The sequence below is a fragment of the Antennarius striatus genome, chromosome 2, assembly GCF_040054535.1.
Source record: "Antennarius striatus isolate MH-2024 chromosome 2, ASM4005453v1, whole genome shotgun sequence".
Lineage (NCBI taxonomy): Eukaryota > Metazoa > Chordata > Actinopteri > Lophiiformes > Antennariidae > Antennarius > Antennarius striatus.
This window is the reverse complement of record NC_090777.1, coordinates 25,206,027-25,221,706: the sequence shown is the minus strand read 5'-3', so window position 1 is coordinate 25,221,706 and position 15,680 is coordinate 25,206,027. Positions and strand designations below refer to the sequence as shown.

The window sequence follows — 15,680 nt, the reverse complement described above, 5'->3', positions numbered from 1 at the left end:
CTCCCTGGTGGTCTAGTGGTTAGGATTCGGCGCTCTCACCGCCGCGGCCCGGGTTCGATTCCCGGTCAGGGAACATACGTTTAGTTAATTTTCCAGGTTGGGGTCATTAAAGTATATCTATCGGTCTATCTATTTACCGATCTTTATCCACCAGTAGTGCTGGGTCGCTTCTGTCAGAAGTAATGGAGTACAAAAATACTCCAAGTGTATTCTGTGGAAAGTGAGTGGAGGTCTATCTATGCCTGTCATCAACGGCGTCTGCAGATTTAATGTGAGGATTTTTTTTGTCTCTTAACTCTTGTTGTCATCAGAAACCTGAAATAATGATGACAGTCATTTTAAAATAAAATAAAGTAAATTAATAAAGATTTGATTTAGCTTTTTTTTTTTTAAATCTGTAAATGTTGTAATAACCTCAGTTTCCAGGCCAACAGATGATTTGTTGAAGGAGCAGCTCCTCCTCTGAGGATGAAGCTCGTGTGATTTCCTTGGTCACCTCAGTTTTTCTCTTTAAAGGTGTGTTTATTTTGTTCGACTGGTGCAGACAGAGAACGGTGGGGTCGCCTCGGACAAAACGAGGCCGAGGTGGAGGGAGGGAAGGAATTTGTTTGGGAGGGGTCCACAGAACCTAAAGCAAATTTGAACAGGAGCAACAATGGAGAAGGAGGCTGACGGCGTCCCCGGACCCCATCTCTCAACGCCAGCGGCTCAGGGCGCCGGCCTTTGTCCTTGGTCCTTCATCCTCTGTGTTGGTCCTGCTCTGACAGGTCCGGCTCGTGTTTGCCGTTAGGATGTCGCTCGTTTACGGGAGAGAAAGGTGACCAAATGGAAGGCGATTGTCCTCCAAGCCGAGGAGATCCAGGAGCAGATAGCAGAGAGGATGATAACAGCTGAGTCGGTCTTCCACGTACAAACAGCTCCTATCTGCTCCATCTCCAAATCCTCTGCAGGCGGCCCGTAGACAGTCAGGGTAAGAACCCAGAACAGCGACGCTACGGGACAAAAGGCGGAGGTGTGACCTTGCTTACAGGACCCCCACCACCACCACCACCTCCCCACCTGCTGGCGAACAAAGGGGCTGAACATGCAGATAGAAGAAGCTCATAAGTCGGCGTGAATCACATGACAAAAGCCTGAAGAGAATCCACGGACTTTCACACCTCCGGCTTGTTAGTTTGTTTTTTACAACCCCTGATGCTGGGGGTGGGTGGGGGGTGCAGGGGGGTAGAAAGTGGCCCGGGACACAGAAAATTATCCTGTTTGTTCTGAGTGTTTTTTGCTTTGTTGTAAAATAAATCTGACGAATTTAAATCATCTTTAAATTTAAAATGCAAATCTGACAGACGGTTTTTAAATTTACAACTTACAACAACAGATAATTACCCCCACGGGGGGGGGGGGCAATAAAGTTAATTTTATTTCATTTTTATTTCATTTCAAATGTAAAGAAAGAATCTGACAACTCATCTTTAAAAAAAAAAAAAATCTGATGACAAGGATAAATCTGACTCGTCTTAAAAAAATCTGACAAGTGGTATTTAAATGTAAAGAATAAATCTGACGACTCATTTTTGAATCTCAAGAATAAATGTGATGACTCATGTTTAAATCTAAAGGACAAATCTGCCGACTCATCTTTCAGTGTAATTAAATCTGACAACTAGTTCCTTACATTTAAAGATGAATTTACATCCAAACGGCTGCAGAGGCTCAAATAATGATCTCCAAGCTATTTCCCCCCCACTAATGAGATTTTCCTGGGGCAGCAGCACAAATGGGGAGATGTAAGCAAAGTGTGAATGTTATCAAGCGCTCCCACCTCCTCACTATTTGACCCCCCCCAACCCAAACCCCCTTCTCCTCTTTGTCCTTTGTCATTACTCTTATCAGAACCACTCTATCACTCTTTCTGAATTCGAGTGGCTTGCAAATGTATGTCTTTGTTGAGGGCCGGCCGGGGGCCCACCCCCCAGCTCCCCTCCTGGGTGCATCTTGATTGACGGCCCACCGCTGGGTGAGTGACAGGCGGCGTTGGTTAGGCCGCGATGGCCGGTGTGACAGCTGGTGCTGCTGGGGTACCTCCCTGTGTCGGGCCCCGGTGGGTGGGTGGGTGAGTGCTGGGCCCTCAGGAGCCCCCCAGCCAGAGCTGTGGCCCAGTTTGCATGGAGAAGGCCCCCCACCCGCTGGGCTCGTCGTTGCAGATCAGCTTGTTAGCTCGCTGCAGCGTTTCTGCACCTCAGCTGTACATGCAGAGCGACGGGGGCTACTTCCTGCTGGGGGGGGGGGGTTATTTTAGTCGAGCGGCAGATGTGTGATTAATAACCAGCTTATCAATCATCATTTTATTAACTTAATTTTACAACATTGGCAGGGTCATAAACACCGTCCTGACTCTCCCTAGAGTGTTATGACACTGTTATATGCTACATGAAGTGTTATTATACTGTTATTACACTGTTATAACCTGTTTATGCCGTTGTGTGACTATCAACCAGTTTATCAATCAATTATAATTTTATTAACTTAATTTTACAACATTGGCAGGGTCATAAACACCGTCCTGACTCTCCGTAGAGTGTTATGACACTGTTATATGCTACATGAAGTGTTATTATACTGTTATTACACTGTTATAACCTGTTTATGCCGTTGTGTGACTAACAACCAGCTTATCAATCAATTATCATTTTATTAACTTCATTTTACAACACTGGCAGGTTTATAAACACCGTCCTGACCCCTGATGCCTCCATATAGCGTTATTACACTGTTATGCTACATGAAAGTCTTATTACACTGTTGTTACACTGTTATTACACTGTTATTACACTGTTATTACACTGTTATTACACTGTTATTACACTGTTATTACACTGTTATTACACTGTTATTACACTGTGATAGCCTGGTTATTACCGCTATTAAGGCTCATCTACAGATGAGCAGTGTCTTCTAATTTCAAAGGGGTCTTAATCATTATTTGTGGAGCAGTTAGGGTTTCAGGACATCTGTTCCTGCCCCAGTGGACATGTAACCACCCCCCACCCCCTCAAGCAGCCTGTGTTTGTTGTTCAACGTTGGGATTGGCTAGGAAATAAGAAGTTAAAATCTAGTGTGGATCAGGAAAAAGAATGTATTTTAGCATTTTCTCCTATTATGCAGAACAGACTGAAACATTTTCTACAACCTTTAGTGTGTGTGTGGGAGGGGGGGGGGTGTCAAACAGACGTGCCGAGTGTTTGACGGGGTGTGTTTCAATCCACGTGTGCTCGCCTCACCTCAAACCTTCCACCTCGGTAACGTCGTTACGTTGGCGCTGAAACAAAATAGACTTGGAGACGAGCGTTAATTCGATTCCCCACGAACTCCCCGTCGCTGGAAAGAAGCGAAGCCGCTGCGTTTATCATCTGCTCTGTTTGGCCTCACAGCGAGCAGCTAATGAGGTTATTGGCCATCTCTGACGTGACATCTACATTTTAGCCCATTTGTGAAACAATGGCGACAAGGAAGCCGGGACCTGGGCTCTGCTCCCCACCTGAAAATGACAAAGCCGGGCCGCCGCTGGCGGGAGGCTGCGCTCTCATGGAAATGAGCAACTGAACCAACAATGCAGAGCTAATCTCTACAGAGAGGAATCAGTTACACAGCAGTATGCACCCCGCCCCCCCACCACCACCTCAATGCCTTTCATTAGAGGCTGCCCCCCCTGGCTCACACATGCATGCACACAAACACACTGGTGTAGCCACAGGCCCTGCTCATACATGCACCAGATACAAGGTACCCCCCCTCCCTCCCTCCCCAAAACAACAGAAGGGTTGGAATAAGTGGGGCAGAGGGAGGTATGGGGGTGCAAGGCCTCAAAGCATGGGATTAGAGTTAATGTGCCCTCACTGGGTTCTAATCTCTTCAGAGGGGGACTGTTTGAGGGGCTTGAGGGCAGTAAGATAAGTATCTATTACAGCGACTCCCTCTGACCCCCCCCCCCCAAGAAAACCCATCCTCGCTTCAAAAACGAAGCACAAAAACACCGGGCTGCGTTCCCCTCTGTGTTGTCTGATATCCAGGACCCCAAAGCCAGCGCTGCCCTTTTTGGCTAATCAGGATTTAAGGTCTGAACCCGTATGGAGCGCGAGCGGCGGCCATATTTACTCCATCTGTGGCCCGAAGTCGGGTCAGCAGAGAGGAGCGGCGCCGGTTCTGCTGCTGCGCCTCAGAAAAACGTCAAGAAAAAAAAAAGTACGAGAAGGCGGGTTGATAGAAAACACTTTAATATAAAGATATGGCACACATATAAATATATAAGTGTGTGTGTGTGTGTGTGTGTGTGTGTCGTATAAATATCATGCAAAATATCAAATCAAAACAGACGCGAGCTTTAAAAAGCCAAAAAATCAGACTATACGAATTTTAAACCAAATATAATGAACTTTAATTAATTAAAAAATAATCCAAGATGAAGACTTTATAAAAAATGAACTCACAGGAAACTGACTCAGCAAATAAATTATAAATATTCCAAAAGTATTGATTGATTTTTGGATGTCTTTGATCCACAGATCAGTTATTTTGGAATTACGCAAGAAGGAGGTTCGTCATTCTTCAACAAACGTGTTTAATTTGAAGTTTAGCGAACGTCGTCATGAACCTGTTGGATCAGCTGCTCCAGTTGAGGTTCTCACACTGGAATCCAAATAAAATAAATGACTCAGTGATCAGTAACGGGAATGAAAGCTGCTCTTCTTTCACTAACAAGCTGCACACGTTTGAATTCAAGTTAAATTCACACCTCCTTGAATTTCAGAGCTCAGATGTGACCTGAGAATAGAGAGGAAATAGAAATCCTGCGGGGGGGGGGGGGGGGGGTCGGAGCTGCTAAATATTCATCTTATCAAGAAAATACAACATGATTTTGAAAGACGTCCAAAGTTTGAAAGCACAAACACCTCAGCGATACGTTCAGGTCAGCCTGGAAGCATGACATCGCCGACAACACACCTGTTGATTCAGGTGAGAAGGTGCCAGAAACGCGGTTGTGTTCCTCCTCAGCGGGAGAATTTTCTGGGTCTGAACGCAGGAAGGACGAGCTGATGACCGGCCGTCCTCTCCTCCTCTATCGGCGCCAGATCCTCAGCGGACCCCCACTTCTTCTTGGAGTGGAACAACGACGCCAACTTCCTGTTCCTGTTCCGCTCTCTGGCTTGAGTGATTTGAAACGCTGGAATTAAAGAGCAACCATCAGGATGACGTTAGGATAGCGTTAGCTTAGCATAGCCACTATTAAAAAAGTAAAAAGAATTCAATAAAGTTAGGAATAATTCATAATTATGTGTTCGGGACTCACACATCTCGGAGTCTTCCTCCAGAACTTCTGCTTCCTTTGGGTTCAGGTAGTGGAACGCCAGACGTCCGCTGTAGTCCCGTAAGGTTTCTTTAGCCCCTGAAAAAAAGGAAAACCCAATCTGTGACAAGTGAGCTGGGAGGGTATCCACTACGGCGACACCCCCAGGTTCCAGGAAAGCTGCTGAAACAGAGCGGACCAGAAGGGGAAGCGGTTCTCACCGTAGGTTCCTACGAGCAGGTCGAGGATGTGCTGATGGCCGTGTAGCGCGGCGATGTGCAGAGGGGTGTATCCCTGAGGAACAAAGGTGTATTCACAGGCGTTACACACTTAAAAGCACAAAGTGGTTTAAAACAGACATTTTTGACTTTGTGCTGAGTTGAGGGGAACAACTCGGTACCTACCCCCTAGAGTTTCCCAGGGTTCAAGAGCAGCCAATCAAAACAGCAAGAAAAAAAAGTACACAAATTAGTAAAGGTTATGGAAACACCAGATAATGACATAAAACATAATTGCTCTGTAATTCGCTGAAAATTGCCCGGTTCTGGAGACACGCATGCTGGCACATACAGACGCCCTGTTTTGGGAAACAATTAACATGACATAACATGATTTATTAGCGGAGCGCCCGCAGCGCCGCTACATGTGCTGCTGTAATGCATTTACACAGCTGGACGTTAGCATCACTTAGCAGCATTACATCAGTGGCGGCGGCGGCGTCTCATCGTTACCCTGTGCGACCAATCAACACGCTGTACACACCCTCCTGACAGGAAACAGGAAACTCACGTGCTGCAGGAGAGAAGAGAGGCAGAAATTAATCGGTGGCGGTGAAAACGTCAAAGTGTTTTCTGATCTTGATGATGTCATCAGGGTCATTTTAAGTAAGATTAAGATTAAATCAGTAACGGTGACACTTGAGACGTTTGAGGTGGCACACTTCTGTTGTATTTTGGTCAGTTGTTCCCATGAAAACAGCATTTTGAGGGGCCCAATCAGAGGGTCTGGTGGAGGTTTCTGCCTGTTAAAAGGCAGCTTTTTCTTCTGCTCACGGAGGGATTGCTTAGAAATAATAATAGATAATAATAATAATAATAATAATACAAATCAATCAGACTTGACTTGGAAAACTTTCAGCTCTGGTCAGATTTGTGCTGCAGAACCTCCTTGTGTAGATTTGATCAAAAACGTTGATTAGTGGAGCTGATTTCTAACTGTCACACCGCCAACTATTGGCCTGGAATGGTACTACAACACTTCGAACCGTTTTTGCGTGGATCATTTTGAAAATGTCGTTTTGAGAACTTGTTAAACCTCAAATAGAAAAACTGAAGAACAACTTGTTTCCTGTAGAAGTTAAAGTAGATCTTCCACCGATGCTGCCATAGATTGTTCTACTGGGAGTCCACTCTTCTTTCCTGGAGGGGTGGACTCCCCCTTTAAATCCCTGTCTGATTAAAAACACACTCACTGATTTGGTGTTGACGTCGGCGCCGGCGTTCGCCACCAGGGTCGCCATGTCCTCGCTGCCGTGTTTGGCCGCCCAGTGCAGAGCCGTCTGTGGAGGCGACAGGAAGACTTAGAACTCTTCTTCTCTGGTCGGGACTACAGTTTCTGAGTGTGAGGGTGGGGGGGAGGCAGCTGGACAGATGGAGGAGTGAAGGGATGGTTTCCTGCCATCTAACAGTGCCTAATTACAAAACAACACAGCACTGTGCCCACAGTGGGGGGGGGGGGCCCGGCTGCCTGTCACCCGGGGGAAGATTGATGATGTTAGTGTGACCTGTAAAGACCCTCCCAGAATCACCACAGCACTGTCAGCACACGTCAAGGAGGGAATAGGGGGGCCCCAGCGACACGACCCCCACATGAAAAGACACCCCGACGTGAAAATAATAGACACCAGTTCGTAGACGTCAGATGGAACCACGTCCACCTGTCGGGCTGTGATCGCCACGGTTTTTCCTACAATTTAAGATGTGTAATTATGAGGCATCAACAGGTGAGAGGAGACCCCCCCCCCAGTCCGAGTCCACACTCAGTGGATCAAACAGGAAACATTTCACCATCAACTGCCACAAAGGGATGGAACCCAGGTTTTTCTTTATATGACGTCGTCCGTTAACTCCAGGAAAACGATCTGGCGTCTGATTGGATGGTTTTCATCCAACAGCAACATCGAGGACGTCTGAAAATAAATCAAGTTGTTGGAGCACAGCTGGGGAAAGAATTTCTCAAAAGACAACCTGGTCCTGGAGCCAAAAAGGGCTTTGGATTCATTTTTTGATCCATAAAAGGAAGACAAACGGTCTGCTGGTCGTGTTCGGGTAAATCTAAGGTTTCTCAACATTTATATTGAGACGTGTGAACTCACAAAAACCAGGTTTTAAGAATCCAATTCTGAATCTAGATGTGATCCATAAATCTTAACGGCTTTTAGAATCATGAGATTACACCATAAACGAGAACAAAACTACATATATATATGTATATACATATATACTGTATATATACAGTATATATACACAGTGATCCCTCGTTACTCGCAGTTAATGCGTTCCAAGAACCACCTGCAGACACAACATTCCACAATATAGCAACAAACTATTTATTTTATTATTTACGGTAATTTAAACGTTCATGGACCCCCCCCCCAATACCGATATAAAACCATCTCCTATCTGTATCACCTTTTCCCACACTCTTATGGAGTGTTTAAAACGCTTTTGACTCAAGGAACAGAGCGTACTTTCGGATGCTGACAGCCAATAGAATGCGTGTACGGGATCACATGACTACCTACTAAAAACCCGCGATGAGGTAAGCCCATGCTTACCGGATTTTTACATATATGTATGTATATATATATATATATACATATATATATATACATACATATATATACATACGTATATACGTATATATGTGTATATATGTATATATATACACATACATATATACACACATATATACATACATATATACATACTGTATATATATATACATACATAGATTATATATATATAATCGCTAACTGTGTTAGCAGCGGCGCTGCTAGCGAGCCCAGTGGCTGCTGGGAAAACATTCCGGAGCGGGATGCAGGTCATCACCTGACTGTGTTGGGAATCTGGGAGACAGATTGTGATAGATGTTGTCTGGCTCGTGCGTCTCCGTCTCTTTTGTCCGTCTCCTGTCGGATCTGAAGACGGATGGGCCAGAGAGAGGAGGGGGGGGGCGGGTTGACAGGCAGCTCGGCGGCCCCCCCTGCCGGGTACCGGTGACGGACGAGGTCGAACAGGATGCAGCACCTTCCCTTCCCTTCCTGCGCTCCTCGTTCCTGTCCCTGCCCACTGGGGTGTCCCCCCCAACACACACCTGTCCAACCCCCACCAACCCCCCCCATTGACTAAAAGGACTCTAGGGGACTATCAGGACTCAGGAGGGGCAATGATGTGGAGGAAGACGGAGGAGTGACGGGTGTATGATGTACTTACAAACTGTGTGGCGGAGGAAGTCGGTCACGGCGGGAGCAGGTGGGGGTGGAGGGGGGTGGGGTGGGCGGGGCCAAACGTCAGCGGCGCCGGAAAAAGAGAAAGGAACTAGTTGAGAAGTGTGTGAGTGTGTCCTGACTTCACCTGCTGCTTGACGTACGCCTCTACAAAGACCACATGATCCCGACAAACATCTGGTCGGAACAGGAAACACTTAAGTCCTCCCAGGATGAAGCGTAATCCCTTCAGTGCTGCTCAAACACGGCTCCAGAGCCGGGAACTCGCCGGATCTCGTCCTGACCGGTCCGGACACGACCGACGGATCAGGTGGGATCAGTCTGTCCTTCAAACACCTCGGTTCTCATGAGTCCTGAGATGTTTTCTCATTATCTCTACACACCATCTCTGGATCGGCGTCCACCTCCAGCCAGAGGCGACATCAAAGCGTCCCAAAGGGGGCGGGGTGGGGGTGGGGGGGGGTTTAGCACCTTCCCAGGGACACAAGCGGCATTGTTCTCCAATTAATCCCAGCCTGCTCTATTACTTTCAGATTATCTTTAAGTGGTTGAAGTCTTTGTGCGGCATTAAGACTCTCCTTAATCCCCCCCCCCCCTCCCCTATCTCCTTGCACTTCAATGGTTGCCTGCTATCTTGTCCGGGCGGGGATGGCTAGGGAAGGGGGGGGGGGGGCTTAGGGGCGACTCTTAGAAGGTGGTCCGCCGCCGCCGCCATGGGACGGTGTGAGAACTGTGACACGAGGGGAGGGACAACAAACATGAGCTCAAATCTCTTAAGCGCACAGGGAGTCAAATAAAGGGATTTAGGTTGTCAGGGGGGGGGGGGGGGGGGGGGGCTAAAAAGCTATCTTTCATAATCCTTTTGATAGTGGACCTTTGAAATGCGTGATCTGGATGTTTTAACGCCGGCTTCTCAGAATGCTATTAGAGGGAATCGGTGCAGAGCGGACGCAGGTAGGAGCGTCACGCGTCAGCAACCAGGAAGCATGGAGCTGAAGCGTTGTCAAGGGTTGTGTGGGGGTGGGGGGGGGGGTGGGGTCAGAGATGATGGACGATGAAACTTACCCCCTGAGGAGGAGGATCGGCGTCACAGTCGGGAGCCGGAGCGAGTCGGGATGAGAAAACAAGAGGGTTTTAAGTCAGGCAGTGATCACATGACCCACGCAGCGTCGGAGGTGAACTCACCGAGGTGAAGTCCTGATGGAGGGGGGGGGGGCCCAAAAGAGAAGAACAGAACATCAGGTGTTAGTCAGAGCCTGAGGAAACCAATCTAGAAGATCAAGTCCTGGTTTTTGATTGGGCATGATGGGACAGGTAAACAGGTAAACAGGTAAACAGCTACCAGCGTCCTGATTGGCTGTGACAGCCTTCACAGACGATGGTATCTTTTGTCAAACGGACAAAACAAACCATGTGTTTTTTGTGGGTTCTAGCGCCGGTTGACCGGTGTCGCCCCGGGTTACGAACACAAAACGCAAGCTGGAGATTCAGAGGGCGGAGCTACCTTCTTATTGGCCAGTGTTGGGTCTTGTTTGAGGAGCTGAGAGAGGTTGGGAACCCGAGCGCCGGCGGCGGAGTAGATCCATTCCTTCTCTATGGGAATCAGCTAATTCAGAGAGGAGGGGGGGGGGGTGGAAGTCATAAACACACAAATGAAACGCCCCACCCCCCCAGGTCCACATCCTGTTAGCGGGTTAGCAGAAGGTAACCGCTAATACAGTTCAAGCTTCACCTGAATGGGTTCAGATCCCAAAGCAAACAGACAAGAAAACAACAGAAGAAGACATGAAGTGAACTCACGGCGACGGGGGCGCGGCCCACGCTGCCCGTTCCTTCCTCATCCTGCTCCGACTCCGACTGAAACACACACACACACACACACACACACACACACACACACACACACACACAGTAGCGTCAGGACGGGCCCACAGCAGCCGGCCCGCGGGCCGAATCACGCCCCGATGGCTTTCACGCCACTGCGTCGTCTTCAGGCCGACGGGACGCGTCAGACAAACAGAAGTAATGAGGCGGAGGCGTCGCTTTCACACATGGGGGGTAACGAACGACAACCCAATTAGCAATTAGCCTCCAAAAAACAACGCACCTCCAGTCAGGTCGGGTGTTTGAGTCCCTTAACGGCAGAAAAGGAACCAAGAGGAGGACGTCTACACCAACGGGACAGATTTCACTAACTTGTGTGTGTTTAAAGCATTCATATCACCTTATGTCACATCTATAATGCGACATAGCTGCTTCTTCAGGAAGTGTGTTTGTGTGCGTTATTAGAACACACTACAAACTGTTAATCCCACCCAGTGTTCACATTTGTTCAAACTGAACCTTTAAGGACCTGAAGGGACTAGAACCTGCTCGCCCCAGAGCGTCTTCCCGTCTCAATCTAACCGTATAAAATTTAAATGTTTCCTATAAAACTGTGCCAGAGTTTGAGCTGAGCTCACAGCCTGGGGTGTGAACGCAGCCGTGGAGCTCCTGTGATGAGAAACAGCCGTCAGTGCAAGATGCAGAGTTCAAACAGTGGGACTAAAGCAAACACACCTTCATGTGACGAACACACCTGCGCACCAGCGCCCCCTGTGGTCGGTCGGAGGAACGTCGGACACCTCAGATTCGTCTCTTTTGAATGACTACCAACATGCTTCGCATGGTAACAGAGCTGCGAATTGAATGTAGATGGGACCCCTCTCCCCCCCTAAATGACCCCCCCCCCCACACACACACAACCCCTCCCAATCAAATTCAACCAACAGGCCGGAAATTCCTGGTCATTTACTTGTAGCACCACCTGCTGGTAGAAGAAGGAACTGCTTAGCTGAGAGGAGATAAAAGGTTAAAAAAAACCCCACTTCATTCACTGAAAGATTTCATCATCTATTGATCGGTTGATTTTTTGTTTAATCAATTATTTTTTGTGAGGTCTATTAATGAAAAACATTAAGCAGCGAATATTCAGTTTGACCCGGTCCACAAAACGGTGAAGCTAAAAGTGCGTAAAACTTCACAAAGTATTGTGATACTGAACTACGTTCACCTCCAGGGAGGCGTTGGGTTAAACGCAAAGAACCAAACCTGTAGCTTTGGCATTAGCGTTAGCATCGGCCCTCGGCTTTGCTATGTGGGCGTGGCCATGCATTGTTTCCCCCTGAACGAATCCCGCGTGAGAACGCCGCCCCCTCGACCTGAGGTCGTTAATCTGACATGTTTCATGCATGAACAATATGTAGACGGACTTCCAGGGATTAGCGTGCATTAAAGCAGAACGGAGTATTTATCGTCGAGCATTAGCTTTCTGCGGCTCCGCCCCCTGTTAGTGATTGGACAGCGCCGACAGAGACGACGACGCCTTACAGGTTAATTTTAATCTGATTCAACTTCACCTCTGCGACGCCGTCAGCCTCGCCGCACGCCATCGGGTCATCCCGCCGCTCCTGCTGAGGGGGCGTGGCCTCCCACTGGGCGGCGGCCGGAGTTCTGGCCGGTCTCTGCCCGCCCCTGTCCTGCAGCATCTGTCTGTATTTCTTCTTCAGAACCAGATACTTCTCCCCCTGCGGCACAAACACAACACGGCCTGTTCAGGACCCTGCAGGATGTCACGGGTTTGAGACCCGACAAGCAGGATTAATAACACAACACAGAACAACTCCTGTAGTCACGTCTGACATCATTTACATCCATCCATGTCGGTTGAGCTGTGCGGTAGAACCGGTCCAATCACAAATCGTCAGCTTGTAAATGATCTGATGTAAAAATTAGCACCTGGTTCCCAGCTTAAAGTTTTACCCAGAAGCCTTTTTGTCTTTTTAATCTGATGTTTGAGCCGCAGCGAGCAAAAAAAAAAAAGAAAAAAAAAAGGCAGTTTGACTTTATTTATAACCTTCGGGGAGTTTCTGTTTGTTCTGTTGGCAGATCAGCAGACAACCGCCTGCGGTGGGTGGGGTGGGGGGGCAGGAATATCACTAAAGTTTGGAACATTTCCAGATTAGTTTTGTTTTTTTCACCTTTGAGGCCCAAATACCCCCCCCAAAAAAACCCACGACACGTGACGTCATGGCGCTGACTTACATTCTCTGACTTCACCACGGCGATGCGGTCGATGATCAGCTTGAACTCCTCTCTGTATTTGGCTGCAGGTAAAAAAAACAAAAACAAAACAAAACATTGGATCAGATTCAGAACCGGAACCGAGGCGCTGGAGCAGCTGTGATGTCACACGGGTCAGCTGACCAGACTGACGTCAGCCAATCACAAAGGAGCTCTTCTTTTCAGTCGAACACACAGAGAGGCGACCCGGGGTCACGTGACCCAAGTGAGGAGATCAGTGCAATGCTCCAGTGGCATGTTTACAGGCCATGTGGGGGGGGGGTGAGGATGAGGGAGGGGGGGGGGCACTTGGACTGTTTCCTTTTCCTGTTGAACATGTGAGATAAACGCTCTCCTCAACAACAGGAAAACCAAAGGAATAGGGGGGGGGGGTTAGTGTCCTCACAGTAATCAGGTCCAGGTACACCACTGAGAGCTGAACCCTCCCACCCCCCCACCACCCTGACCCAGTTTGTCCCAGTCCCGGTCCTGCATGTGGACTTAATTACGATTAAAGCGATCGCCGCCATCGCGTTCAGACACGCGTTAAACGTGTGGGAAGCACTTCTCTAATTGGGACGGGGGAGTCAGATGGCTCTAAACCCGCATCTGGACGGGACGTCCTGGCAACCGCAGGCCGAGGTCACCGATAATCACCGAGGGAGGGGGGAGAGGGGGGGGGGGTGGTTGTGTGCCAAAGGTCAAAGGGGAGATAACGGAGCGTTACGGTTTTGACGTTAAACCTTTGAACCAGAATTTTTTGCCAATTTGTCAGAAACGGTTTTATAACGTTCCTGAATAAAAAAATAAAGTTCCCAAACCGGTTAATAATGTTCCTATAATTAATTTTAAATAAGTGATTCTGTTCCAGAACATTAAAAAATATAAACTTTATGGTTTTCGTTTTCATTTCATGAAAAATGAAATGAAATGAAAAAAAAAAAGAAATTACTGATGAGATAAAAGATGTTTATTTCTAAACACAGCTGTAAAAATAAAAGTTTTCTTCTGTTTGAAGCCACAAACTTGTAGCATGACGTCATTCAGACCCCCCCCCCCAAATTATAAAAATTTAAAAAAGATGGGGAGGAGAATGAAATGTGGAAGCTGGGGCAACATGACCTGGATGAAGAGGTGGAGGTGGAGACATCCCATAATGAGCTGCGTACGCCAAGACCACAACCCCACCCACAGGATGACGTCACCCTTGAGGTCCTGCCAGTCCATGAGGAGGAGGGTTACCTGGGTAACCTTGGTTACCCGGGTAACCGGGTCTCACACACACACACACACACCGGTCCTTTTTATGCTGGTAGGGTTTTTTTTGGGGGGGGGGTGATCAGTTCTACCAGGCCCGAGAGAGGAAATGACGTCACTCCCGCTGGCGCTGGTATTTGGAGGGTCTTTAATGCGGACCAGATGTTCCGATCGATCTTTGATCCGTTAACGGGTACTGATAGCGCGCGCGCACACACACCTTCCCTCACACACACACACACACACACACACACACACACACACACACACACACACACACACACACACACACACACACACACACACACACACACACCCACGAGGGACTCACCGCGGAGCTGCGCGTCACTGTGTCCGATGAAGGGCTTGAACGTCTTCAGGATGTCTGCGTTCCGGACCCTCCCCGCGCCGCCCCCCCGGCAGCGGAAGTAGTCCAGCAGCGACTCTTCGCTCACGTCACTCATCTCCTTCGGGTCGGAACCGATCAGAACCGCCGGTCGCTCATGCTGAGGCTCTTCGGGCTAATTTGGAGTCCAAACTTCACTCCACCCCCCCCACCCCAACCCCCCCACCCCTGGGCCGCCCCGCCGTGCGCCTCCCTGTTAACCCCTTCAACGCACCTCCAGCCCGCCGCTCACCACGCGACCCCAAAAAAAATGTTGGAATGTTCACGTGTTGAAGCTGATCGCCAATCAAACCGATCGATTTGTTCCCGGTAACCAAACCGTTAACGGTTGCGTCGGTTTGTCTTCGGTTAGCGGGAAAAAAAAACCCCCCAAAAACAAAACCGGACGGGTTTTACCAGAAAGGAAGGAAGGAGAGGAGGAGGAGGAGGAGGAGGAGGAGTTGTGCAGAAAAGGAATGAAGTTTAGGAGCGATGATGACGTCATCAATGACATCTGTAACGAACAGGATATTTACGGGAGTTTCAGGCTACGTGACGTCATCACATGCCGTCCCGTTAGGTCAGCCTGGGGGCTCCTTACCGTCGTCACGTGACCACCGGAGGATCACCTCAGAGGTCACCTCATCACCAGGAAGCTCCCCAGGAGGGGCACTAGGGGCACCTGACGACCTTCGCTGGGGTATTAATCCCCTGAGTATTGACTGACAGGAGAGCCTTCATCGTGGTTTCTCCACAGGAAGGGGTCTGGTGGTCGCGTCACGTGACGTGTGGACTCACAGGCCACCGTAGCTCTTCCTCTTCCTCTTTACGAGTCAGCGCCTTTTCCCTTTGGGTTGCAGAACTTTAACCCACTCTTATCCTGATCCGAATCAGACAACCTGCATCAGGTTAAAGGTCACAGGTGTAAATTTGATGGGATGGGTTGCATTGAGATGCTCTCCCAACCCCTCGCTAATGGCTGCGGGGCCGTCCAGGTGTTAGACACAGATTGTCAGATTAATTGTGCGATTGTTCTGTAAATATTAAATGTGCCGGTCCGACATGTTAATCCCGCTCCGGTGTCGCTG

General features: G+C 48.6%; 1 protein-coding gene and 1 non-coding gene across 2 annotated transcripts; one reads left to right on the top strand and one right to left on the bottom strand.

Moving 5' to 3' along the window:
- Position 1: 1 nt before the first annotated feature.
- Positions 2 to 73, top strand: trnae-cuc (transfer RNA glutamic acid (anticodon CUC)). The gene has a single exon. It is a non-coding gene; the product is annotated as a tRNA-Glu (tRNA).
- Positions 74 to 4,254: 4,181 nt separating this feature from the next.
- Positions 4,255 to 14,770, bottom strand: LOC137606041 (ankyrin repeat domain-containing protein SOWAHA). Its single transcript, XM_068331081.1, has 11 exons — positions 14,539 to 14,770; positions 12,933 to 12,994; positions 12,248 to 12,415; positions 10,650 to 10,706; positions 10,354 to 10,455; positions 10,035 to 10,046; positions 8,836 to 8,838; positions 6,807 to 6,899; positions 5,563 to 5,635; positions 5,345 to 5,440; positions 4,255 to 5,218 (listed from the first exon to the last, which is right to left on the bottom strand). The coding sequence occupies exons 1-11, from the start codon at positions 14,669 to 14,671 to the stop codon at positions 5,046 to 5,048; spliced, it is 972 nt and encodes a 323-aa protein (XP_068187182.1). The 5' UTR covers positions 14,672 to 14,770; the 3' UTR covers positions 4,255 to 5,045.
- Between the last annotated feature and the right edge of the window lie 910 nt (positions 14,771 to 15,680).

Excerpts from the sequence above, each read along its gene's own strand:
- LOC137606041 (XM_068331081.1), bottom strand. The coding sequence starts at position 14,671 with ATGAGTGACGTGAGCGAAGAGTCGCTGCTGGACTACTTCCGCTGCCGG. Across the intron at positions 12,416-12,932 it reads CCGTGGTGAAGTCAGAGAAT|GGGGAGAAGTATCTGGTTCT; the intron begins GTAAGTCAGCGC and ends TTTGTGCCGCAG. Across the intron at positions 10,456-10,649 it reads TGGGCCGCGCCCCCGTCGCC|CTGATTCCCATAGAGAAGGA; the intron begins GTGAGTTCACTT and ends TCTCTGAATTAG.